Genomic DNA, 15,321 nt, shown 5'->3' on the forward strand with positions numbered 1-15,321 from the left:
TGAGCATCTATTGTATGCCCAGCCCTGTGCTGGTGCTGACGGAACAGATATGACCAAGGCGTGACTTGCCCCAGGAAGAGCTTATCGTTTTCTTCTTATCTGATCTGAACTTCAAAAATGAGTGTGCTGTGGTGGAAGGGCCCCTGCACCAGCCCAGCTCAGAAGACCTGGGCTCATCTCCGCTCAGCCTGGCTCACTGCCATGTTGGACTCCAAAGTTGCTTTGCTTCTTAACCTGAAGGAGAAGGGGCTGAGCGGGAGGGTCTTCCTCTGCCCACCTGCCTTTATTAAGGGCTCAGAGTGGCCACGCCAAAGCCGGTGTTGGTACACCTGAGAATTGTGGGGCCCCACCCCGGGATCCCCAAGCAGGGCTGCCAGGGCACCTGTTTGACATCCCGGGGCTGGTCACTGCTCCCTCTGCACTGGGCCTGTGATTCTGGAAGCCGCCGCCAGGGGGAGGGTGTTGCCGGCATCGCCCGACACTGGGGCGAATCGCTGAGAAAAGCAGAAACGACTCCGACCCGGGCGCCCGCTTGGTCTCCATCGTCCTGCCCTTGAAGCCCAGATGCCCGAATGCCCCAGTCCCCGGCATCCTTCACTGACCGAGGTGTGGGAGCGGGTCGGGGGAGGGGGCTCTGCATCCCTGAACAGAGTTGCACAGAGGTGGGCAGAACACGAACAACAGAGGCGGGTCTCTGCTGCCCCCGCCTCCCCTCCAACCCCTTCCCCCATCTGAGAACCTCATCGAATTGACTGATTCATTCCTGGTGACTTCTGCAGCCGCCACTTCCGTGGCTGCACCTTGAACTTGCATTAAGTTTTAATTAAAGCCGTTTCACCGGCCTTGCCCTTGGCTAAATGCAGCTGTGGGCACAGGGCACATAGATATTTAATACTCTGCCTCTCCCCGCTGATGGCGTAGGGTGCCCAAGGGTGTACCCGAGCCGTGCCCTGCTCGCAGTGATCTGCGAGCTCGCTTAAGTGTGCCCACAGGCCCCGAGCGGGAGGCCGCGCAATAACTATTCATTGCCCTGGGTTAAGTGTGCCCAGGGGCACCCGTAAACTCAATGCAGTGATTAGCGATTACTCCCAGTGAAGGCTGCCCGAGCTCCTGCGGAATGTCCACGGGCCCTAAATATAGCCTCCTCATGGCGACTTAAAGGGCACGGTGCATTCTGGCTGTGCACTTGTCACGTTTTCCCTTCTTCCTTTTTTTAATATCTTTTCGGAGACAGAGTCTCATTCTGGCCAGAGTTGCCCAGGCTGGAGTGAGTGGGACAATCTCAGCTGACTGCAACTTCCGCCTCCTGGGTTCAAGTGAACCTCCTGCCTCAGCCTCCTGAGTAGCTGGGACTACAGGTGTCCGCCACCACTCCTGGCTAATTTCCCTCCTTCCTTCCTTCCTTCCTTCCTTCCTTCCTTCCTTCCTTCCTTCCTTCCTTCCTTCCTTCCTTCCTTCCTTCCTTTTTTTTTTTTTTGTATTTTTAGTGAAGATAGGGTTTCACCATGTTGCCCAGGCTGGTCTCGAACTCCTGAGCTCAGGTGATCCACCTGCCTCAGCCTCCCAAAGTGCTGGGATTCCAGGCATGAACCATTGTGCCTGGCCTTCCCTTCCTTTGTTTAGCAGAATTGCTTCCCCCCTTCTTACAGTCTGGCCTCTGGGGGCCTCCGCCTTCCTCCCGGTTCAGCAGGGAGGATGGGCTGGGTCACCATGGTGTAGCTTTGGGTGGTGTCGGGGAATTGCCGCATCCTCTTCATTCTCCTGCCAGACCTTGCGGACGTCTTCTCCATTTCTTCCACTTTGCTCCCCAAGGGAAGACAGCATCCCCTAAAAGCAAGGCCATCACAGGGCTCACCTGAGGGGCTCCCTGTGGGCCGCCTGAGCCTGCTGCCAACATGGGCTCTCTGGGGCCAAGGAACAGCTGAGCTAGGCAACTGGGGAGGCTGCAGGGTGGTGGGGGGCCACTTCCTGGCCCCACCCACTCCTTTCTGCTTCTGGAAGCTCGTCTGTCCCTGGGGAGAAGAGGTGGGTAGCCTTGAGTTGGGGAGCTGTGAAGATGAATCAGTCCACTCTGGCCCCAGTCTCCCCATTCTGTATTGGGTAGGAGAGGGGATCTGATGATCTGTGAGGGACCCTCTGCTGGTCTGTGACTGTTCAGTGCCACAACCTCCCTGGCCAAGTCTGACGCAAAGGCAAAGGGGCAGCTGGAGAAAGTAGAGAGACTTGAGAGAGCACCTGGGTGGGGTGGCACTGGCTGCAGAGGGGTTTTGGGGAAGATCCCTTGCCCACGCCATCACCTTGGGCCCTGGTCTGTGAAACGGGAGAATGGTGCCACCCTACGCAATGGCCGTGAGACTCAGGCGTGGGACGAGAAACCACTGTCTCGGTTTGCCTGTCTCCGTTTTAGCACTGAAAACCCCACATCAGGGGAACCTCCCCAATCCTGGGGAACCGGGATTGTTGGACCCTCTAAGAACGGTGCCATTGGGGGGCACAGGTGTGCTCTCTGGGCCTGTAGAAGCCCTCACTCTCTACTTCTGCTAGTTGGATCCAAAGTGGAAAGAAAAAGGGCGAGGAAGAAATTGGGATCTGGGGAAAAAAATAAGACAAGAGGCCTAGGCAGCAGCCCCCATGGAAGTGGGCTCTGAGCAGCGTTGGTCCCATGCACACCCGTTCTTGGCCTCACCAGCTGCGCCCAGGACCCCAGCTGCCCCCTTGGCCAGGCCCAGGGTGGCAGCTGAGGCAGCGACATTTCCCTGCGTCTGTTGACACTCGAGTCCCAGAACATAAATGATTTTCTTGTCTTAATGAGCAAACAAGCCGGCGGCACCGCTCTCTCACCGGCCTCCTGCTGGGGTAATTGCCGGCGCTGATGGGCACCGGCAGGGATGTTTGCTCACCTTTGCTCACCGCTTGCAGGAGACATTGCTTCCTCTTTGTCTCCGCAGGTCTCCCGGCCCCTGCCCCTGCGCAGCGACGATAGACAGGTAAGTGGGCCCTGTTGGAGTAGCAGGAACAACTCTCTGGAAGTTTCTGCCAGGCCTGGTGGGTGCTCGGGATGCTCGGACGCAGCTTCTGAGTTTGCTTGTCCTCCGGAGAGTGTAGTGGACGGTACGGACTCTTCAGGGACCAGGTCTTGCCAGCCGACGTTTGAAGCTCCCGCTGGTGCCCTCCAGGCAGAGGCCTGAGGCCTGAGGCCATCTGAGAAGAACCTGGAAGAGGGGACCCCAGCTTTGGGTGGGAGGCTGGGTCGGAAGACTCTAAGGTCCTTCCCGTGCTAAGATTCTCTCTGCCAAGTCTCCAGTGACAGGGAGCTTGTTCCTTTGTAAGGAGCTTGTTCCACATCGCACAGGTGCTTCCCGAATTTTCCTTCTGCTGGTCCTTGGAATGTTTCCTGCAGCCTCCCGGAAGGAGCCAGTCCCTCTTCTCCATTTCACATCCCTTTGAGTATTTGGAATCAGTGAGCTTGACCTCCCCAGGTCTTCCTGACGTCCCCCTGCCAGTCTTCCTGAGATGGGAGCTGGAGACCCTTCCCTACCCCTCTCCCCGCATCTGGCCCTCACCTTTATTCAAGGCCTTCATTCCCATGTCCCACTAAAGGGTGGCAAACAGAGCCAAGGACAGGACTCCAGTTGTGCCCAGCCAGGGCGGCACAGGGGCTGACTGGTTGGCATTGCTGTTAGGGGTCACTGTGTGTTCGTTCTCTCAGCCGCGTTGTACACCTACTGTGTGCCAAGCACCCCTGCAAGGGACCTCCTCCCCTAAAGTATGAGCATGCTAGTGTCTGGTTGACTCTCCTCCCCTAGTGGCCTGCCGTCCTGCCTCCTGGCCTAGCCATCCTCCCCGTGACCCTGTTACCTTCCTAGGTAACCCCTCAAGTGTCCCTTCTCCATGACTCCTAGTGACCGTGCCTCCCTGGCCACATGGTTTGTGAACGTGTCCTGTTTCTCCAGACTCCATGGCTGCTGTCCCTTCGAGGGGAGCTGGTGGCTTCTCTTGAAGATGCCAGCCTGATGGGACTGTATGTGGACATCAATGCCACCACTGTCACCGTCCAAAGCCCGAGACAAGGACTTCTTCAGAGGTGGGAGGTCAGTGGTGGGCGGCAGGCCCTGCCAGGCAGTGGGGGGCCTCTGGGGCATAGCACCCAGAAGAGCAGGTTGCCACCCCTCCAGTGACAAGTCAAATGTCCACCTGCGAGACCGGACAGATTTAGGCAGGCGCCTTCGAAAATTGGTCCCCATTAGCGTGAAGTGCTCCGCTCTGCAGATGAGGGGCTCCTGCAATCATGCATTCAGCTCGTCCTGATCATGGTGGCAGGAGCGTAATTACCATCTCTTTAAATAGCCCAAAGTTGCCGTGTAAGAGAAGATGGCTCACATGACATTTGCTCTGAGCTCGCTTCCTGCTAAAAATATCTCAGCTAAATAATATTTCCTGGTTGCATCGGTGCAATAGTCCCTGACCTGGGCTTTGTAACACTTGGGGCTTTAGTTCAGAGATTAGTTCGAAGGTGGGAGAGGGGGCCTCTGTGGTGGGAGTTTGCATCTGGAAGGAGCAGTTTTGAAGACCTCAGGGGGGACCTTCCTCCCTCCCCAGGTGCTGAACACCTCTGCTGAGCTCTTGCCACTATGGCTGGTGAGCGGTCACCATGCCTATTCTTTAGAAGCTGCTTGCCCACCGGGTAAGACCCAGGAGTGCCCCTAATGTCCACCTTTCCGACTTCATCACATTCTCGTCTCTGTTTTTTCCCTCCTCTGGGCACCTTAATCCCCTCTGTCTCATCCCACTTCTCCTCTCCTCAGTCCCAACCTTGGCTATGCATTTCTGAAATGCTTGGGACAAAGAGAAGTTTGCTTTTGCTGGAAGATGTGTGGAGTAGAAGTGGGATGTGGGGTGAATGAAAAGTAAAATCATCTACTACAGACCTGCAAACTTGGGGTCTGCAGACTCTTGGGAGCACCCAAGCTGGCCCCAGGGGCTCTGAGAACAGTGACGGGAGAGAGCGTGCAGCCTGGTCAGACCCTCCAGGGCTCCGTGATCTGAGGGCAGTGGGGACCCCTGATCTAGGCCATGTATGTGATAACTGTTTTGTTCAGCCTGGAGTGACACCACTGCCCTGGGTCTTATGTCATATAAAGAGGTCTGGAACCTGGAAGACCACTTCCTACCTCCGGGGAATTTAAATTCAAAGAACTCGGTGTGCAACGTTAGGTGGATCAAAGGCTTCATCCTGTGTGGATAGATTAGAGGTGGCTTAGACTTTCCATTTGTATAGAATTTTATCATGGACTGAGTTTCGGGATCAGGGCTCTGGGGATTTTCAGGCATTGGCGGTGACCGTGATGAGCCCCCGAACATCTCTTTCCCTGTTCACAATGTTTCCAGTCCCTTTATGTAAAGGCAGATGCTTCCATTAGCAGCTGCAGAGCTGGTTTAAAATGTCCCGCCGAGAGCCTGACACAGTGAAATTCTTGCTAAAGTGTAAACAACTGATAGGAGCTGTATGTCTTTCTTTTTTTGGGGGGGCGGAGTTTTGCTCTTGTTGCCCAGGCGGGAGTGCAGTGGCATGATCTTGGCTCATTGCAACCTCTATCTCCAGGGTTCAAGTGATTCTCCTGCCTCAGCCTCCCAAGTAGCTGGGATTATAGGCTTCCACCAGCACGCCTGGCTCATTTTTTGTGTTTTTAGTAGAGATGGGGTTTCACCACGTAGGCCAGGCTGGTCTTGAAATCCTGACCTCAGGTAATCCACCCACCTTGGCCTCCCAAAGTGCTGGGATTACAGGTGTGAACCACCGTGCCCGGCCTAGGAGCTGTATTACTTAAGAGCTGCTTTGGAAATGGAAGGGGCACTGGGCTAGGTCACCGAAGCCGAAGACGATCTCAGTAGAGCCATTTCTGCAGCTTCCCTGATGGCATCTGCTTCCATCAGGATGCAGATGGGCCTTTCCAGAGTGGTGAGGTCTGTCAGGTGTTTGGGGATGGTCTTTTTTTCTTCTCTTCTTCATCCGTGCAGCTAAGTTTCAGCCCAGGCAGTGATACTGGGACACCAAGTAACTTGCTGTCACTGACTGGGGAAGTGTGCTGTGCTGGCCACAGGTGTGGCCCCGGGAAAATGCCCACCACCACTTCATTTGTCCACGAGCCTGCAAAGTGTCTTTTTCTGTGTCCTGTGTCCTTCCCATTCCAGTGTCATTCCAGCCAGAGTCGGAGGTCTTCGTTCACATCCCCAAGCAGAGACTGGGTCTAGTCAAAAGAGGTTCCTACATTGAGGAAACCCTGAGCCTCAGATTCCTCCAAGTCCAACAGTCCAACATCTTTATGGTGACTGAGAACAAAGACTTTGTGGTGGTCAGCATCCCGGCGGCCGGGGTGCTCCAGGTCCAGGTGAATATCCGGTGGCATCTCTGTCTTGCCCCTTCTCTTCCTGAGGCCCTTCTCCTTCGGTCACCAATGCCATGTGTGGTCAGAAACGTGAAGGGTAGGCTGGTCACAGTGGCTCATGCCTGTAATCCCAGCACTTTGGGAAGCCGAGGCGGGAGGGTCACTTGAGTCCAGGAGTTCAAAACTGGCCTGGGAAACATAGTGATACCCCGTTGCTACAAAAAAATTTAAAAATGAGGTAGGAGCATTGCTTGAGCTTAGTGGGTTGAGGCTGCAATGAGCTATGATTGTGCCATTGCACTCCTGCCTAGGCAATGGGAGTGAGACCCTGTCTCAAAAAATAAAAGTAAAAAGAAAGAAAGAAACATGGAGGGCAGATCTGTCGTGCTGGCTGAAAGTGGACTTCACCATGTATGCCTCTCAGGCCCATACTCTAACCAAGGTAGCCCCATCAGGGGACAACCATAGGGCATGGGATGCCTCCTGCCACGTGCAACTAATTTCTTTCTTTCTCTCTCTCTCTTTCGATGGAGCCTCGCTCTGTCGCCCAGGCTGGAGTGCAGTGGCGCGATCTCGGCTCACTGTAACCTCCTCCTCCTGGATTCAAGTGATTCTCCTGCTTCAGCCTCCCGAGTAACTGGGGCTACAGGCACCCACCACGACGCCCAGCTAATTTTTTGTATTTTTAGTAGAGACGGGGTTTCACTGTGTTAGCCAGATGGTCTCAATCTCCCGACCTCGTGATCTGCCTGCCTCAGCCTCCCAAAGTGCTAGGATTACAGGCATGAGCCACTGTGCCCAGCCAACGTAAAACTAATTTCTTGTGGCCTCACAGCGATGCCAAGAAGTCGGAGGAACCCCGGGAACACAAGCTTTCTATAGGGTAGACCTGAGTCTGCAATTTGCTGAGATGGCTGCCCCAGTCCTCTGGACAGTGGAGAGCTTCTTCCAGTGTGTGGGTGAGTGAGGCACCATGAGGGTGTGACTGCTGGTAACAGGTATACACTGCACAAACCCTCTTTCCTTGGCCCTGGGGTTCTTTCTTCTGTGACAACGTTTCACTCCCTGGACCGCACAGGTCCCACACCGACAAGGTAAGTGAGGCGTCAGACATACTGGCTGGAACTGGCAGGAGAACAACAGTGTCATGAGAACTGAGTGGTCCTGTGGTTCCTGGCCCTGGAGTCTGCCAGGGAGGGGACAGGGGAGGCAGATGGGGGTGTATCCCTTTCCTAACCAACTGCACAACCTCAGTGAGTTACCTAACCATGTTGAGCCTCAGTTTTCCCATCTGGAAAATAGGCATACCAGTACCTGTTTTGAGGATTGAAACAGCAAGAGGAGCTATTTCCAGTTCCTCGGGTCACTTGGTAGACAGATCAGTGTCCTTGGCAAAGAGCACGACACGATGCAACTTGTTTCTCAGCTCAAGAGGAACCTTCTTTTAAATGTGGTGTATATCTTTATGCCAGGATGCTGGGATGGGGTTTTTGGAGAAAGCTCTGCTAACGGACAACCTGGTATTCACACATGCAAAACCACCAGGAGCAAAACCCATTGAAATACAGCACAAGGAAATGCACATAATTCACAAATGATGTCGATCACTTTCATCTTTTACTTCCTAACTGTCCTCAATCAAAGACAGACGCGAAGGAGATTTAACTCAGATGTTAATAGTGCAAGTTTGCCCTGTCACGAGGATATGATGTTTTGGTGCTGCACAAAAATGTAATTATGTTCAGAACTATATTTAAAGATTAAAAGGGGGACTGCCTACCACAGCTAGCCCCAAATTCAGAATTAGAAACAAAGAAAAAGGCGGGATGGGGGGTGAGTTCTGACAGTCTGCTAAAAATGGAAATGTTTCTTGAAAATTTTTACACATTTCGCCTGTTTTTATTTTAACGGTTTGTTGCAGTGATGACATTAATCTTGGAAAGGGAAGGCTAGAACTTTATCCAACAGATATTCACTAAGCAGTCGCGGTGTATGCGGCCCCATGCAAGGCTTAGGTGGGAACAGAGGCTGCTGGATTCGGTTCTTGCTCTCAGGCAGCGTTCAGTCTGGAAGGGGAGATAAGAAATGCCCAGAGAAAGGCCGGACGCAATGGCTCACGCCTGTAATCCCAGCACTTTGGGAGGCAAAGGTGGGAGGATCACTTGAGGCCAGGAGTTTGAGACCAGCCTGGCCAACATGGCAAAACCCTGTCTCTCCTAAAAATACAAAAATTAGCTGGGCATGGTGGTGCACATCTGTAATCTCAGCTACTTGGGAGGCTGAGGCAGGAGAATCGCTTGCACCTGGGAGGTGGAGGCTGCAGTGAGCTGAGATTGTGCCACTGCATTCCAGCCTGGGCAACAGAGCAAGACTCATCTCAAAACAGAAACAAAAACAAACAAACAAAAAAACAACAAAAAAGAAATGCCCAGAGAATTATGAGGGCAGGTGGACTCAGGAGAGATGTCAGAGAGTAAATGATCTTTATCCTGGGTTTTGATGAGAGGGCAGGTCCTTGATAGGAAGATACGGAATACAGCATAAAAATAGATCAGCAACAGTAATAGAAACATTTTAGGAAGAGTTTTTTTGGCCTCTCTGGAAAGATTTACATGGGGAAAGAATGTTCTCTTCCTCATTTTGTTAATTTAACATCAGCAACTAGAATGAATGTCTCCCCTCCCTGGTTCCCAGCACACCTCCCCTGCACCTCCCCTGCACCTCCCCTGCAGCTTCCCTGCAGCTTCGAGGTCTTTCTATTCTTATTATAGTTATTGGTGCACGCTCCTGTCTCTCCGTCTAGTATGAATTCCTTAGATCAGGGGCTGTGCCCTGTTCGGCTTCTTATTCTTGACGGGCCTTATCTTGCCGCCTTGCCCTTGGTAAGCACTTCATAAATGCTTGTTGGCTTGAATTTTCACCAGGAATTTAAAAAAACGTTTTACACAGATAACATTTTTCTTTTGTAAATATGTGACTAATGTGTCACATATTTACAAAATATATGCTGGACTATTAATATATGCTGGAATTGCCTAAACTCCCCATGGTTAGAGATTTTTAAAAAATCTTCCTTTTCCCTGACCCCAAAAGTAATTAGAACCTATAGGACAAATCCTAATTATTTAAGTGGTCTGGAGAAATCTAGGAGATGGTTTAGATATAGCTGTTTTCATATGTGTGTGTGCGCACATATATATATATATATGCGTGTATATATATGCGTGTGTGTGTGTGTGTGTGTATATATATATATTTTATAAGAGACAGGGTCTTGTTCTATTGCCTAGGCTGGAGTACAATAGTGCAATCAAAGCTCATTATAACACTGAGCTCCTGGGTTCAAGGGATCCTCCTGTCTCAGCCTCCTGAGTAGCTGGGATTATAGATACAAGACACCATACCAAGCTAGTTTTAAAATTTTTTTTTTTTTTCCCGAGACGGAGTCTCTTGTTGCCCAGGCTGCAGTGCAATGACACAATCTTGGCTCACTGCAACCTCCGCCTCCCAGGTTCAAGTGATTCTCCTGCTTCAGCTTCCGGAGTAGCTGGGATTACAAGTGCCTGCCACCACGCCTGGCTAATCTTTGTATTTTTAGTAGAGACGAGATTTCACCGTATTGATCAGGCTGGTCTTGAACTCCTGACCTCAGGTGATCCGGCTGCCTTGGCCTGCCAAACTGCTGGGGTTACAGGCATGAGCCACTGTGCCTGGCCTTAAATATTTTTATAGAGATGGGATCATGCGTGTTACCCAGGCAGTTCTTAAACTCCTGGACTCAAATGATCCTCCTGCCTTGGCCTCCCAAAGTGCTGGGATTACAGGTGTGAACCACTGTGCCCGGCCTATTTTTACATTTTGAAGTTGGGTTCACGGATGGAAATGCCTCTAGGGGTGGGGAAGGGAATGTTAGCGGTGGGAGAGTGGGGAGGATAAGAACACCCAGGGCCTGAGCGTGGAAGGATAAGGCAGCAAAGCTCAGTGTGGGAGGTGACAGGGAGTGGTGGAGACTCCTGGGAACCTGCAGCCACCAGGTCCCTCTAAGCAGAGCAGCCTTGCTTGGCTGGAGCTGACCGTATCTTGCAGGGAAGCAGGTCCGTGTAGCCAAATCTGGTTTTCCACGAGAACCTGGTTATATAAGAACTCCTGCTTTTAAAATGTTGTTGGTTAATTTAAAAAACAGTTCAAACACCCTGCAGGCTGAGTCAAACATGTCCAAGAGCTGTATTTAACCCCTGGGCCAGAATTTGCAAGTGCGAACCCAGTAGTTCTCAACTGCAGGCGATTTTTGCCTCTCAGGAGACACTTAGCAACATCTGGAGACATTTTTGTTTGTCGTGACTCGGGGGATCCTACCGGCATCTGGTGGGTGGAGGCCAGGGGGCCTGCTAAACACCCTGCACTGTACCTCCTCTCCCGCACTTGACAAAGCGTGATCGGCCTGGAATGCCTACGCTGCCTGGGCTGAGTCTAACCTGAAGGGTGATCGGGCAGGGAGCACTCTCCCGTTCTCTGTGGTTTCTGAGGTTGGGCCAATGTATTTGACCTCGAAATAGGAAATGGCTCAAAGATGAAACCAGCTGGTGGCACTGAAGCTACGATAGGGAGTCAGGACCAGGTACCCCTTGCAGAAATCTGAATTTCTGTGATTTAAGTTAAAAAAATGGGCCGGGCGTGGTGGCTTACTCCTGTAATCCCAGCACTTTAACAGGCCAAGGCGGGCGAATCATTTGAGGTCAGGAGTTTGAGACCAGCCTGGCTAACATGGTGAAACCCCATCTCTACTAAAAATACAAAAAAAATTAGTTGGACGTGGTGGTGCACACCTGTAATCCCAGCTACTCGGGAGGCTGAGGCAAGAGAATCACTTGAACCCAGGAGGTGGAGGTTGCAGTGAGCCGGGACTGCACCACTGCACTCCAGCCTGGGCCACAGAGTGAGACTCCAAATCAAAAAAAAAAAAAAAAAAAAAAAAAGGTATCTTGATGTCCACATAGTCTCAAAAAGGACTCCAGGTGGGAGGACTGTGAAATTCAGCAAATGGACATTTCCCAACCCAGGGCTTGCATCTGACCTCCCCAAGCTTCCATTCCCCACCTGTGGAAAAGGGTCCCTCACGGTCCCTTCAGCAGGGCGTGGGGAGGATTTTGCTTCCTTAGGAGGAAGGCTGACCGCTGTCTTCCCTCTGGAAGGTTCAGGAACAGAGTCGCCTGCCTCAACTGCTACACAGAGGGCCACTCCCTCCCCGCCATCCCCAGGACCAGAGACCCCTCCAGCAAGCGTGCCATCTGCCGCTTCCTCCCAGGTGTGGGCTGCAGGACCAGCTGCCCAGGAATGGCTTTCTTGGGACCTCCCTCACCAGCCTTCTGATGCGCTGGCCAAGGCAAGTCTATGGCTACATCCTCTGCCCACGGTTTCCTCCAAAAAGTCGGGTCCCCATGAGGTATTGGTAGACCCAGCTGGGCCTGAGGCCCTTCTCTCTCACCACCGTTCTTCCAAAGAGAGCCCCACTGTGATCCCCAACCGTGTCACCTCCTCAAATTCAGAATATTTCCCAGAGAAAGCTGGGCCCCCAAGAGCTCCCACCTAAGGGCAGCCCCCTTCATCTGTCAGCCTGGATCACAGCAACCTCCCAGTGCCCTGAGACACAGCCGAAGGAGGCAGCGGGGGTGTCAGCAGCTATGCACACAAATGGAGGGAGGGAAACTGAGGCACACCAGAGGACTGGAGACCCAGAGGTCACAGCTTCCTCCAGCTCTTCTTTTTTTTTGAGATGGAGTCTCGCTCTGTCATCCAGGCTGGAGTGCAGTGGCATCATCTTGGCTTACTGCAGCCTTCACCTCCCAGATTCAGGCGATCCTCCTGCCTCAGCTTCCTGAGTAGCTGGGATTACAGGCGCGTGCCACCACGCGTGGCTAATTTTGTATTTTTAGTAGAGATGGGGTTTTACCGTATTGGCCAGGCTGGTCTGGAACTCCTGGCCTCAAGTGATCCACCTGCGTTGGCCTTCTATTGTGTTGGGATTATAGACGTGAGCCACCGCACCTGGTTCCTCGAACCCATCTTTGGGCTGAGATTCTCAGGGCAGCCAGAGCCCATGTGTTCTTGTTTCTGATGCTTTTTCTCTCTCCACTTCTCTCTTGATGAAGAAGGGGCTTGGACCGTTGCTGCAAACAGCCAAACCGGCGAGGAGAAGCCAGACATCTGCCTCCATTTTCCCTAGAGTGATGCAAGCTCAGCAAGGTCTCCAGGCTCCCCCAGGGGAAGTGGGGTTCCCTGGACACCCCATGCCTCCAGTCACGCTCCCCTCGGAGCCTGTAGAGGGTGTCCAGGCTAGTCCCTGGCGGCCACGTCCAGTTTTGCCAGTGCACCCGACTCTGACCCTGCCTGTGTCCTCAGACGCCTCCTCTCCTCCACCGCCAGCCCTGAGGCCTGAACAGTCTGAATCGCTCCTGGTCTTGGGACCATCTGTCACCCTGACTGAAGGTCTAGGAACTGTGAGGCCTGAGCAGGACCCCGCCCAGTCTCCAGGAAGTCCCCTCCTGCTGAGAGGGCTGTCAAGGGGGGATATGGCTGCACCTGAGCCCATCTTGGGGGAGCCTGGGCAAGCCAGCGAGGAGCTCCAGCCACTGACAAGGCCCTGGCGGGCCAGGCTGGCGGCAGAGGCACTGGTTTCTCACCATTCTCCCCGAGAGTCCCAGGAAACATCCTCTGGAATAGAGGTGGAGAGGCCGAGCCAGACTGGGCCTGGTTTCCCCAGGGAGGGGGCCAGGGGACTCGTGGACTTTTCATCCTCAGAGCCAAGCGAGGACATGGAGGGGCCGGGACTCTCCACCCTGCTGGGGAGGGATGCCACATTCTCCACCCCAAGCGTGAGGCAGCCAGACCCCAGTGCCTGTGCCGGGGCCTCAGGACCCGAACTCACCGGGACGCCCAGGGTGAGGCCGGCAGCGCCCTTGGCGGTTCTTCCTGTGGAACCTCTGCCAGCAGAACTGATTCGCCCGGCAGCTCTTCTGACACCCAAAACCTCATCTGTAGGAGGGGCAGACCAGGCCCTATACCTGGAGTGTACCCCTGGCTTTGTGGGCCAGGAGGAATCAGGGGCTGCACATGCATCCAGTCCTCTGTCCACGCAAACCCTGAGCCCGTGGGCTCCCACAGGAGGGTCGCTACCCAGCCTGGTGGAGATTGAACACCCCTTCCCGGCTGGCCGGGGGGCCTCACCCCAGCAGGAGCTGACAGGGCCCACCTTGGCCCCCAGTGCTGAAAGCCACAGGCCTCCTGAGCTTCAGGACAGTGTGGAGGGGCTTCCTGAGAGGCCCCACGCTGAGTCTCCATGGTGACTCCACGGTGAGTCCTGGGTGCACCCTGGGGAGGTGGAGTGCAAAGGGCGGGAGGTAGCGATGGGTCAGCCTGGAGGTGGGGGCTGGGGGTTGTCTCTCCAGGGAAGCCCCAGTGCTCTTCCGGCCCAGATCATCGCTGTGCTCAGCCACAGCTGGGCATCTAGGCCAGGGAGTCCAGGGGCACTGGGTCACTGAGAGTCACCAGGGCCATCCAAGCCAGCAAGGTACCAGCTGCTGCCATGGAACCCAGAGGAAGTGGTGAAGTGGCAGGCCATCTGCCTGCGTGGACCTCCCCGAGGGAAGAGGCGCTGAGTGCAGGGCAGTGTCCCCCCATCTCTCCCTGGCCCTGCCAGCTGCATTTCTGGGCTTGCTCTGCTGTCAGAGGTGGGGAAGCATCAGGGTAAGGCGCAGCCTCTGCAGCCAGGCCTGCCAGGAGCTAGGGTTCAAGTCCCAGTTCCTCTGTCCTTTGGCTGTGTGACCTTGGCAAGGCACTCACCTCTCTGAGCCTCAGTTTCCTGATGGGTCAAATGGGGATGGTAATAGTTCCTTCCGATGCGGCCGCTGAGGGTTGGGTGGGAAAGGAACACAGAGCATTTGGCGTGGAGCCGGACGACACCCAGTGCGCTCAGAACTCAAGAGCCGTTCTTGCGGCAATCTTACACCATCACCATCCACCTCACAGAGCATGACACCCAGCACGCCCAGAGCTCGAGAGCCGTTCTTATGGTGATCATTTCACCATCTACCTCCCAGCGCAGGCAGAGGGGATGCTTGCAGGCCCAGGAAAGCATGGCGGGCCTGAGCCATGGTTCACACATCTCTGGGGGTGGCTGGTGATGGTGATACGAACCCTTGGTGTTTACCCCCTCCCCAGGCCTTGGGGTGCCATGACCCCAGGTCTCTAAAGGATTCCAGGGGAGGATAATGGGATGTCACTGCTTTGTTTTCATTACTCATCACTCTTTTCCTCTGGATTCCAGGGCAGCAGCTGGTACCCTGCTGGCTAGGACGGTCCCGGTGACCCTCAGTGACCCAGTTGCCCCCAGGCTCCCTGGCTTCGATGCCCATCTGTGGCTGGGGACAGTGTTCTGGCCGGAAGAGCACTCACTCGGTGCTTCCCTGGGAGGGTGGCCCCCCAGACGCCCACCTCCAGGCCGACCCATCACTGGAAGTAGGATTTGAAATGCAGCCAAGAAGAGGAGACCGTCGGCAACGCCCGCCCGGAACAAGAAATAAATAAATAAGTAATCAGGGTTGTCTTGGCTGATAAACGGTCCCCACCTCGAAGAAGACTTCTCCCCCCTCTGCGCACCCTCCTCCTCCCTCTCCGGGCAGATCCGTCCCAGGCAAAAGCTTAATAGCCCCATTTAAGGCTTTTCCTTTTCACCACGAGATTGAGCTGCTCCTGCCATTACGAGGTTTTCAGCTTCTCTCTGAAATCAAATTACTGACTCCATTTAATTTTTTAAAAGCTCAGATGATTTCCCTTCTCGAATCGGAGCCGTGACTTCAAGGCCAGCCCCCACCAGCCCTACCAGGCGATTCCCCTGCGGGCAGCCGCTGCCCTGGGATGGCGGCCCCCATGCCTGGGG

At 54.1% G+C, this 15,321-nt stretch overlaps 1 protein-coding gene across 3 annotated transcripts in view; it reads left to right on the top strand.

The window, feature by feature from the left end:
- The window catches only part of CIROZ (ciliated left-right organizer protein containing ZP-N domains), a 38,197-nt gene extending 23,217 nt beyond the window's left edge, over positions 1–14,980 (top strand). Inside the window, exons 6-13 of one of the 3 annotated variants that reach the window (XM_045380985.3) lie at positions 2,949–2,987; positions 3,954–4,091; positions 4,600–4,684; positions 6,193–6,389; positions 7,222–7,345; positions 11,579–11,769; positions 12,536–13,736; positions 14,710–14,980. In XM_045380985.3, coding sequence (XP_045236920.2) covers positions 2,949–2,987; positions 3,954–4,091; positions 4,600–4,684; positions 6,193–6,389; positions 7,222–7,345; positions 11,579–11,769; positions 12,536–13,729 — 1,968 coding nt within the window. In that variant the 3' untranslated portion in view covers positions 13,730–13,736; positions 14,710–14,980. Of the gene's footprint in view, positions 1–2,948; positions 2,988–3,953; positions 4,092–4,599; positions 4,685–6,192; positions 6,390–7,221; positions 7,346–11,578; positions 11,770–12,535; positions 13,737–14,709 lie in introns of those variants that run through there. The other 2 variants (XM_074020513.1, XM_074020502.1) reach the window with 2 other exon arrangements.
- The last annotated feature ends 341 nt before the right edge of the window (positions 14,981–15,321 follow it).

This window comes from Macaca fascicularis, chromosome 1, assembly GCF_037993035.2.
Source record: "Macaca fascicularis isolate 582-1 chromosome 1, T2T-MFA8v1.1".
In the NCBI taxonomy this organism is placed as follows: Eukaryota; Metazoa; Chordata; class Mammalia; order Primates; family Cercopithecidae; genus Macaca; species Macaca fascicularis.